Raw genomic sequence first — 11,675 nt, forward strand, 5'->3', positions numbered from 1 at the left:
TAGGTAAATTCGTCTCTGTCAGTCAGCGTTGTGACGGGTAGACGACGATGCTCTCCGACTCGTCTCATCTCCGCTCTCCCTCCCTCGCTCTCCTAGCTTTCTCCTAAGATCCTCTCGCCGAATTGTGACAGCGTCGTCGTCCGCCGGAAGGATACGACACCGCGCCGCGCGTTGTATATACCCGGTGTGCGCGGCGTCGTATTGAAAGGAGGCAAGGAGTGGGAGGTCGGGATGGTGGGGTGGAAGCTATCGACGGCAAGGGAGGGGATCCGATGCTCGTGGTGGTGGTAGCAACGAGAACGGGTAGGGAGACCTCCACGTCGCAGAGGACCGAGAACAGTGTAACGTTGCTCCGGCCAGCACCACCAGCTTCAGTATCGTTCCGGCCGCGGTCTCGTTTGGTCGTTCTTGACGAAGGGTCGCGAGTTTATGTTCCTTCGGCATCGCCGCGACCGCCTTTCTTCCCGGCCTACTTTTGACCCGCAGAATACGTTACGGTCTCTTGCCGAGAAATTTGGTCGCTTCGGCGACTTGGTCGTCGTCGAGGCTCATTATGAACATGGGCTAGATCGCAGCTTGCCTTATCCGCCCGAGGATCAGGATCAGTGGAATAATGTGTCACGACAAGTAGGAGGAGAATTGAAACGAAGTTGTCAGTGCCAAAGTGGCGGTGCAAGTGCCGAAATTTATTTCGATATTATCTGAAGATTGTCATCGCGATCGTACGCCTGCTAGCATTGGTGGCGCGATCCGCGGATATTGTAAGATGAGCCCGGCCTCCCAGGGCGCCCTGGAAGTGGAGCGTTACATCGGCAGTTGCCTGATTTCGTCCAACGTGCGCGCCGGACTGCACGGTAAGCCCGTGCCCGTCTGTCGGAAGCAAGAACAGCCAGCGACGGTACGCGGCAGCAAGGTGCGCGGTTGTTATAATGGAGGGCAGGGTTACTCCGGGCTGGCTGATCAGCAGCAATGTCAGGTGCAATACGGTGGTCCGGGCGGCTGGACGGGCGCGCCGCTAATATCAATGACATCAAGTCCGCGCAGGTGTAATCAGCGTTCGTCGCCGTCACTCAGTCAACAACAGCAACAGCAGCAGTCGCAGCAACAGCAACAGACGTGCGGCGATCAGCAGCAGGTGCCACCGAGTGGTCATCTACACAAAAGTCCCCTGTCCAGGTTGGCGATTCACACGCAAGGCGCACCTCTGATTCTGGCCGGGCGATTTTACAATCGTGGCAAGGTGCACAGCAACAACAACAATAACAGTGGCAATTCTAACGCGTCGCCCTGCGGCAACCTCGCCGGCAATTACGTTCATAATAGCGCGAACCCATCCATGACGAGCAACGCGAACGGCGCGACGAGGTGCTCGGCATCGCGAATCGTCCCTCAAAGGCCGGCAGAGGCCACCGCCAAGAAACCACCGACGATGGTGTCCTCGAGCTCCAAGACAACAGCGACGAACGCCGATTGTTCGTCCGCTGCGGCGAAGGAAAATGCCGGTTCCTCGAATATTGCGAACATCGACTCGCTGAGTATCGCGAGCGACGAGAGCTCCGGATCGAATAATTCAGAGAACAGCCTGCCGCGCATCATCAAGCCTCGCAAGCGCAGAAAGAAGGACCGCAAGCCGCCAAACAATGTTGTCGCGAGTGGCGTCGACGCGGTCAAATCGGAGGAGCCGCAGGTGCAGCGGCAGCAGCCTACCGGTTGCGGCGCCACGACCGGGGAACAATCCGGTGTCATCGGGGTGAAATCGTACGCGCCGACCTGCTACGAACCAAGGATCTACGAAGCGGCCGCGCCGCATCTCAGGAACTACCGGAGGCCACCGGTCGGCCATCGTGAGAATATCTACGGTGGCTGCAGGGCGCCGTCGATGCAGGCAGAAATGGCGGACGTCAGGCAGCAGCGGTACGTGCACCACCGGCATCATGTGCAAGTGAAAGTGCTAGACGACAACCGTAACGTGATCGCGGCGCCGATGCGTGCCACGGCGCCACCCAAAAACTACCGGCATCATCACGTCAATGATAATGGTAACTGTAGCGGCAATCTGCCGCGACGTTACGTTCACGAGTATGGCGAGTCCTGCGAGGCCGCCGCCAGGGGAGACGGTCTGGGTCCGTGTCAGTGTCGATACTGCGACCCGGCCGGCCTAATCTGGGACGTCGACCGGAACGGTTACGCGCCGTTCCTGACGACGACTCTGCCGCCGCCACCGCCGTCGTCGTCGTCCAGCGTCGAGTACTGTCGCGGTAGTCACTTCAGCCAAATACCGCTGTTCCTGACGTCGCCGTGTACTGGTCTTCAGGAACGCGTGCTCGACAGAGTGTTCGACGAGCATTCTCGACCGCACGACGACGGGAGGGACGCGGGGCCCGTCGCCGGGCCCGGCGGCATAGTGTTGAGACGCAGCTGGAGCGATCCAACGAGTTACTTTAGCTACGGCGAGGAGATCGCCGCGCCGACAAAGGACGTTGGCGTTATCGGCGATCGAGGGGGCCAGTCTGAAAGTGGGAGACACAAACGAACCCTCTGGCGCGGCGACAGCATCGGCAGCACGCCGGTAAGCTCGCCGGCGAACGCGAACGCCGCGGGCTCGAATGCCGGTAGCGGGTCCGCCGCGTCTCCGAAGGGCCTGGAAGTGTCAACGGAGATCATCACGTCGCCCAACGGCCATCGGGATCTGGAGATTAAATTCTATTCGTCGCCATCGCCCGCCGAGCGCTTCGCCGAGGAGGACAAGTCGTCGTCGAGTCTCGCCGGAGAGGCCGATGACGACGACAATGGGGACGACGACTTCAGCGATATATGGAGTTACCACGAGTCGAAGCTGCAGCAGGATTTCCGCACGCTGCTGCAGGCGGAAGAGTGATGGATCGTCGACGTTATCTAACCGAAGATGTTCCCGAGCGCGACGAGCGCTCGCAGTCGCGCGGATTCGCTCGGTGGAGTGCGAAATGAGAGCGAAATGGCAAACGCCGACAATGGCGGAAACGGCGCGGAGAAAAGGAGGAGAGTGCGTGGGTGTTGACGACGAGGTATTTGGCTCTGTTTCGTAAAGAAGTGACACGGGAGAGAGAGATATAAACGATGTTGTACTCGTCGCCCGTCGTGCGCAAATGACTCGATTGACGTTCGCTTTGGTCTCGCGACGCTCGCTTTTACGTGCGATCTCGAGGGGGCCAGAGCCAAGCGTTCCCGCGTGAACGACGGTATCGCCGAGCCTCTACAAGACGGCGTCGAAGGCGACAACGAGGAGGGGTTTCTCATCGCTAACGGTGTTCGTAGTATACGTGACGTGACGTGATGCGCGTGCACGCATCAATGCCGCACGCGAAGACGCGCCGTCGCTCGGTACTCCATTTGATGTTCCGCGTCCAGCCAAGTGGATTGACTTCACCGAGCAACCATCGAGAAACGGTGTCGATCAGTCTTGTCGCAAAGTGTGTTAGTCTTGAGAGATCAGAAGAGCGTGTGTACTTGCGGGTGTGTTGTATGTGTGTATACGCGAGCGTACTTGAATATGCGTTACGCACGTGACCTCATCTATCGGGTCTCTTTAACGCATGGATTTTCTTTGTAGTAGGTTGTACACACGACAATCATCTCGTCGGTTATATAGTCAGTTACATAATAGTCTTTCGTGTTTTTACTAGTGCTTTTTTTTCTGATACGTGCAAAATTTCGCTCCAAGATCCGGAGGTGGAACGTTAATTAAGTTAGATTATTATTGAGAGAAATCCCACCAAAAGATAATTACACGTTCTTCGTGTGTTTTTCAAAGTCAGTTGATCGTGAATCATGCAGTCGATCCACCCGACGTTCCAATTTGCAACAACAAATTGGAGAATACTAGTTAGATTAATTCCGTTAATGTGTAAATACCTAAAAATAGAAAATATTTAGGTAATTCTGATTGGTTTAATCGTCGACTATGCCTGACTCGGTGCACGGAAATTAGTCACTTTCTCCTCATTTTTACAACTGCAACGATATTTGTGATACAATCTACGGCGACAGGCCATGCGTGAAAGAAGTCTGCGAGCCAAGAAACGATAGCGACATAGGAACAAGGCGGAAGGGACGAGGAATAAAATATATAACGTTGCTGATATTTTATGTGTTACCAATCGGAATATCGGAATGCCTTCGCCGTGCCCTTTTGTAGACGTGGGACCACTCATCTCTCTTATACTTCAACTATATCTGTTTTCCGATCGATTGCCCCTACACAATGATCATCTTATCATGAATTTATTCTATCTCATTCCGCGATCCCACGCCCAATTTTTATACCCCATTGTGTCTTGGCTCTGACGTGTACCCAACACGAGATCGACGCGTATTGAATTATCGCTCTTCACGCGTAATTAGGTAGCGACTATTTTTCCTCGATGTCCATCGATTCGCGAAGTGACGATCCGTGCGTACTCCAACATCCTCCTTAATCGTTTTGCAGCTTGTAATTGTGCAACGGAGGTTGAGAAACGTTAGATTGTCGATCGAAATTGTTCTTGACGCGACCAAACTCGCTTTAGCCGCGAAACGCGAGGTATTCTCATGTCAGTTTACGCGTCGCGCCATTCATGTCGAGTTGTCGCGTGCGATGCCTAAAAGGCGCATCCGGGAAAACTAGTTTCGACCGCCGCGCCGAGCCGGCCGCAAGAGGTTAATCACGAGAGTTAAGATACAGACTCGCGCGCGTGGACGCACGTCTCGTCCGACCACGCACCAACACGCTCGCGTGGTGGTGATATACCCTGGCTTTTTCTCGCCGTCGTCGTCGCCACCATCGCCGCCGCTGCCGTCGCCGCCGCCAATTCCAAGACGAGTAGCGGCGACGTGACCGTTTAAAACGTAACGTAGCAATTAATCGAAAGAACGATGAACGGTCCGGTCCGTTGCTGGCCGCCGTCACCGCCCCCGCCGCCACCACCGATCGTAATCGACGTCTGCGCCTTCCACCTCGCCTCTTCCTTCGCGCCAGATCGCTCGCGATAGTAGGTCGAACTGTTCCCCCGGCGGGAGAGGGAATCTTCATCATCATCTTCTTACCCGCGAAAGGGGCCCGCCTCGCGTGAAAGGAGCTACCGTCTGTACTAGTAACTGCGTTTAATCGCGCGCTATCGCCGCGTTTTATCGGATAACTCGGCGCAACGGTTCAGCCTCAGAGTCGAGCGCCGATAACCGGGCGGCTAGCTCTCTCGAGTTCGTAACATTGTTTCGCGTTTCCCCCCTATTGCCTCTCGCTCTTACCGTTTACCGTTGCCTCTGCTAAATAACGGCAAGTGGACCAGATAAACGCGTTATTGATTTGTTCAATATCAATATAATCAAGTGGAACTATCGTTGCCGTCATTCCGTTTCGACTCGCCGGAGTTGGATAGCAGATATTGTCGTACGTTCCGTTACGGGATATCTGACTCGTCCGTAATCGACGATCGATAGCTCCGTAGTTTGTGTATTATTCCTTCTTCATTCTCAGGTATTCTCCTACAGATTAAATTATTGTTAATGCGATTTCGTTCCAAGTGAAGCCTTACGAATATTTGGAATATAGAATTTTGATTCTTTTTTTTGTCTCTATTTTTAACAACAAAATGCCATTGTTACTCAACATACTTACTTAAATAAATTGAAACTTGTTTCTTCAGAATTCTAGTGTTGATAGAGATCTCAACTACAGTTAGGTAATTACGGTGAAGAATGCCATCGTGAATTCGTTAGATAACTTCTATCAGTTTTTTTTCCGGAAATATTAGTATGATCGATCAGTCACCGCCACATACTGATATGATTATCGCGGCGATCGAAATGCGACGGATCGAAGCGTTTAAGACCGAGCGAGGGTGGAAGGCGCGGCAAAGAATTACACGGCAGGATCAGGCGTTCTATACCCGAGATACTATATATCTACATTAGCGAAAGGCCATCGCGCAGATTTACACAGAGCGTAGAAGCGAGTAAACGTAGAAGCGAGTCGGCCGGTCACACACACACCCACATACACACGTATACACGTATACATAGGCACGCCGTGTCTATCACGAGCCGCGTCGTGATAGGTCGACTCGTTCTTCTGTAAATCTGTGCTCGATGATCGAGAGAGCCTCGGTCGAGGGGACCGAGGTCGCGCGACGAATCCCCGCGAATCCTGCGTCGTTTTGTATGCGATATACGAAGACTATACCATCTGTCCCCGTTCCCTCGCGACATTATACGTCAGCTAGACGGGCAAGACATATGCTACGAGCCACTCAGCATCATCACACGTCGTCATTTCACCGTACACCGTACACGGACGCACGCACACACACACACACACACACACACACACACACACACACACACACACGCACGCACGCACGCACACACACACGACACACAAACTCTCGGCAAACCACCTATCGTTAGACCGTAAGTCTAGAATCTAATTGTAAGGCGATCCATTTAGATTATTATCTTCGTTGTCTATATGTGTATAGAAGAAATCGCGCGAAGACGGCTTGTCTTTTGTTGTCACGATTTCGGAGCGCGCGTAATGGAAAAACACGACGATGATGAGACGAGGTATGATCGGGGAATATATAATATATATATCTATATATATGTATAATGAGAGTGATGAATATTTTGAATGGGTGTTTTTTGCGTATGATACGTGTTTCGTTTTGGAGAAACGGGAGAAAATGAATACGTATTCACAAATAATGGAATGACGGAAATGTTTGTTTTGTTACTGCTAAAAAGAGAAGTTTGAATTTTTTGAAAGAATACCGCGTTGTTTCTTATTGCAAAAAGTTACAAAAAGAGGTAAGGTGGGCTCTATTTGTGAGTTAAAGAAAAAAATTTGATAATAAATTTTTAAGACAGGGAGGGACTTTTCGGCTTTTTGTCTTGAAAATTTTGTATCCGATTTTTTGTTCAACTGACTGAAATAGCTCCTCCTTACCGTACAGTTACTATATATATTACGAATGCAAACAGCAATCGGAGGGACACAGGTTTGGCGTTCTAGTTTTCCAGAGATATATATAACGCGGCGGAATTATTCATGAATATTTATAGCAGCCGTTTCTTCAAAAAGAAACGCGCACGGATTAAACTAGGAGGAAACCGATGAAATCTTGTTAGTATTCAGTACACTCGCGGTGCTGGGCATACGAAGGGCAGGCCATAAAAATTCGACAACGGCGACGACGACAATGTTCGTTTGGGGCTATAACGGGTGTGCGCTTTGTGCCGGGTTTGACGTACGTAGCGAACGCGCGTTCCCCGAGCGAACGCGAAGAATGATATTGCTAATATTTCTCTCTTGCCGGCGAGTCGCACCTTGCGTGGCAAGTTTTATTGCCGAGTGGCGACAGATAAATATTGTCCTTGGTTCCTTGTTAAGGCGGAGCGCGCGCGCGCGCGACGCATCGATGCATAATCATGCAATGCGTACGCGAGGAAATCGCATTCGAGAAAGAAAAGAAAAAGCTAGTGAAAGAGAGAGACTGCTTTAATAATATCGTCGTCGATATTTTTCTTCGAGGATTCCTACAAGTCGTATCCGAGGGAAAAGGCCTGCCATTCGCAAATGTTCGTTCATGTTTTATCCGATTGCGTGCGATGTTTGTGTCGACGCTGTGTTATATGTCGACGTATTTTCGGTTGTATTTAACGTCGCTGCATGAATGCGCTATACGAGTGCATCGGACAGCAGTCCGGCGGGAAAAGTGAAACACGTCAGAGAGTGATTTAAGTCGAGTGACTATGGCGTAAGTCTATTTTAAGACTTTAAGAGTCGTAAAAGCATTTTTATTTCCACGTACATATAAGCGGTCTTTCTTATCGAGGGTCTTGACAAACACGCCTGAATCGTCTAAGCAAATTTGAATGAAAGAATTAAAGGAAGGAAATCATGCATTGCGTCTTTCTGTATTGCGCTTAGACTCGTTTTCAACAAGTTATCACTTTGCCACTAGACCTTCCGACACAAATTTTCTTCATTCGATTTAAGTATGCGCCTACACTTTTGGCGATCTTTATTATTCGACAGAGTAACTTATGGCGCGTTCTCATGCATTACAATACTGTAAAAAGTATGCAGCTTCTATAATGCATGTTCTCGGATGACGAACAGCGCAGCGATCGTAAAATTTTGTCATAGGAAAAAATAAAGAGATAATATAGCGTGTTGTTATGCACGACCTCTTGACGAGGAATGGCGGCTTTAGTCCGGGAATATTCAAGTGTTTCTCGACGTGTCGGATAGGAACGGTGAACGACGTCTGCTGATTTAGCCGCGAAGTCTGTTACGAACAATTTTCTGGCGACGCGTCAACGGAAGTGACCTAATTTATTATATTTACCGTTCTCTAAGCGCCTAAGAAATTTGTTAAGACGCGTATGCGAATGTCGCGGCTGAGAAAAGTGAGAATTGATGAATAAACAAAAGAGAGAAAGAGAACGATGCATGTAGTGTTTTTGGAAAAAAAAACAATCCCAACGTCGTTGAAGATGCTCTCGAACAAAATCCTCATCACCTGTTGACCACCCAGCAATCGCAATGTACGCGAAAAAGAAAAGAGCGAAAGAAATTTCTCTTTTTTTTTTTTAAGTATTATTGTCAAATATTTGCGATTTTTATTTATATTTACCGAATATCGGAAAAATACGAGGGCGAAGAATGGCAAACATTAAAGAGAACAACCGCGACAAATATTGGACAAACAAGGAAATTGAAAGAATTAAAAAAAAAGGTTAAAAAGGATTAGAAATATGGATATATTGATGTGAATAAAATATATGACAGCGAGACGGTTGATCGACAAATCTTTCGCTCTCCAGAAGCTTGAATTCTGACATTAAGAATTTGTAAGAAGCGCATTTTTTCCGTTGCTTTTGTGAAACAATTGCGATTTAGTTTGCTATGCGTTTGCAGCAAAATTCAATTAAAAGTTTGTGCTGTCCAGCCAGGATTTCCTCGGCTCTGATGATTTTGCCTTTCCCGATCGCCCGTCCAGTGTGATCGCTTCAGAAATCGTGCTTTCCGTCTGATATGATCTCTGACGAAGACAGAAGGAGAGATTTGAAGAAAACAGCCGAAATGGAGGGAGTTCAATGAGCGCGACTTAATGATCCTTGATTGGTTTTCTTCTCTTTGTCCTTTTTTGTTTTCATTTTTATTCCCCATGTCGGCCGTTGACCGTTTTTTGATTCTCTCTTCCTCCTGCTTCTTCTTTATGTATTTATTTCACTCGTCGTCAATTGACGTTAATAATGTATTGTGATAATGCAACGATACACACACAAAACACATACCATATTAACACACACGTACATGTGTACACATACCGATACTCGGCTCCGCTTCGTCGTAATAGACTGATCAACCAAGCCGACCTACCAGCGTCGCCCATAGTGCTGGTTGCACTAACTCGAATCACACTGTTTGGAAGAATCAATAAAAACGTCTTTAATTTATTCGCAGTCATTACTTTTATTGTGTCCCGTTTATAAATCCGTATTAGATTTAATAAGTGGCGTGTATGTAAAAGAATATGTAATATTTAAAATATAATAATATCATAAATGTCTTTTTTTAGAAGTAAAGTACGTACGTAAAGCCATCACGAACTTTTATTATTTTATAATAGATGAGAGATATGCGACAAATAATTTGTTATTGCTGTAGTTATATTTGAACAATAATTATATAAGGGAGATTTTAAATTCTGGGATTTTAGCAACTTGTGCATATATAATTTCTAATCTTTTAATCCTATACTTCAACGAAAGATATTCGTAATGTTATTGCGTCTTTGGTTGTTCTATTTTTATGTTAATTTATTCTTTTATCATTTTTATGCTATTAATTAATCCGCCATAAATATTTGTTTTCCTTTTCCGTAATTCATTATAGCTCGTAGAAGCTCGCTGTAATTTTCCCGAATGGAAAAACTGATTTTGAAGGGCAGAAATTGAGTTACCGCGTATCCTTCTTTTTCTTCCCCTGCACCTCCGATCCACGAGCATCAATTCGCTTATGGTGAACGAAGTCACGCGAGGATAACGATAACTCAATCATCTCCCCCATGCGTTTTCTTATTCATTCGCCTTTCTTTCTCTCACGAGCAAGCGGATTGAGTAAAAATAACGCGGGACGTTCAATTTACTCGTTTATTCAGATGAAAATTACTGAGACGGCAATTTTGCCTTCCGCTCGTTACACAACGAAATGTACGGAGCCCGCCATGACATAGCGCGTATTATAACGAGTTTGACTTATGGTAAGTACGGTAACAGAGTTTGATACGTACAGTAGCGGCGAAAAGTATTTTGACAAAGCGTTTATTGCCGGTAGAGCGCACACCGTACGCGCTGCGTAGTAGAAATTGTTGTTAGTAAATACTTTTCCGCAGTCTGCAGCGGCGACAAAATCAGTTTTGATTGGGTGGATGTTTCGTTTCCGAGGTGCCGCTATTATCTTTAATCTGTAAGTCGAAAAGTATTTTGACACAGTGGGTTTCGTTTAAGAGCGACACGCAGGGGCTCACGTAAGTTACTTTATTCACGGTTTTTGCTTATTTTATGTTTTGTTTACGTTCAGGAGCTATGCCAAAACAAAAGGAATACTCCAACGACATAAAATTGGCTGTTATTGCAGCATTGAAAAATGGAAAATCTCAAGCTCAAGTAGCGAGGCATTTTAATTTGAGCAGACAAATAATTTCGGTTTGGAACCGTAAACAGCAGTCCACAGGCTCGGTTAGCAACAAACAAATACGGGGCGACCGCCAAAACTTACTGACAGGGTATCTAGAATTATCCGCCGCATGAGTGTCGCTAACTCACGTCTGACAGCAGTTGACATTAAGAGAGATTTAAATGAGAATCACAGTCTTGACATCAGTTTAACCACTGTAAAACAATACCTTCGCAACGCAAATTTGTTTGGCAGACGTCCTTCCAAAAAGCCATTTATATCCGCGAAGAACAGAAAGGCGCGTCTCGAATTTGCCCAAAAACACAAGAACTGGACTAGTAAGGAGTGGGCTCGTGTACTGTGGAGCGACGAAAGTAAGTTCAATATGTTCTCATCTGATGGCATAAGGTATGTTAGACGACCTCCAAACAAAAGAGATGACCCCAAGTATCAGGTACCGACTGTTAAGCACGGTGGTGGCCATGTCATGGTTTGGGGCTGCTTCTCTTATTCAGGAGTCGGTCCGTTAGTCGAAGTGAAGAGCATCATGGACCGATTTTGTTACTGTGAAATACTGCAGAATTACATGCTCCCTTATGCTAAGCACAACCTTGTCAGAAACTGGATTTTTCAGCAGGATAACGATCCAAAACATACCTCTGCACATGTAAAAGAGTTCTTTACATCTAAGAAGATTAAAGTTCTAGAGTGGCCAAGTCAAAGTCCCGATCTAAATCCAATAGAACATTTATGGGAAGAGTTAGATAGACGGATTAAAAAAAGAAAATTCTCCAGAAAACAAGATTTGATGGCCTGTCTTGCAGAAGAATGGAAGGAAATACCATTAAGTGTGATCACCAAACTTATTGACTCTATGCCGGCAAGATGTGCGGCTGTGATTAAATCTAAGGGCTTTGCCACTAAATATTAAAGCTTCTGATGCAGTCAAATTAATTTTTGATGGTTAATTACAGGC

The 11,675-nt window shown here is 47.4% G+C and overlaps 1 protein-coding gene across 1 annotated transcript; it reads left to right on the forward strand.

Moving 5' to 3' along the window:
- Nucleotides 1-337: 337 nt before the first annotated feature.
- On the forward strand, nt 338-9,477 carry LOC112461661. Its single transcript, XM_025026991.1, has one exon. It carries the CDS (start codon nt 767-769, stop codon nt 2,876-2,878), a length of 2,112 nt encoding a protein of 703 aa, XP_024882759.1. The 5' UTR covers nt 338-766; the 3' UTR covers nt 2,879-9,477.
- Nucleotides 9,478-11,675: the final 2,198 nt, after the last annotated feature.

The sequence above is a fragment of the Temnothorax curvispinosus genome, unplaced genomic scaffold (genome assembly GCF_003070985.1).
Source record: "Temnothorax curvispinosus isolate PA1 unplaced genomic scaffold, ASM307098v1 QBEX01011552.1, whole genome shotgun sequence".
Lineage (NCBI taxonomy): Eukaryota > Metazoa > Arthropoda > Insecta > Hymenoptera > Formicidae > Temnothorax > Temnothorax curvispinosus.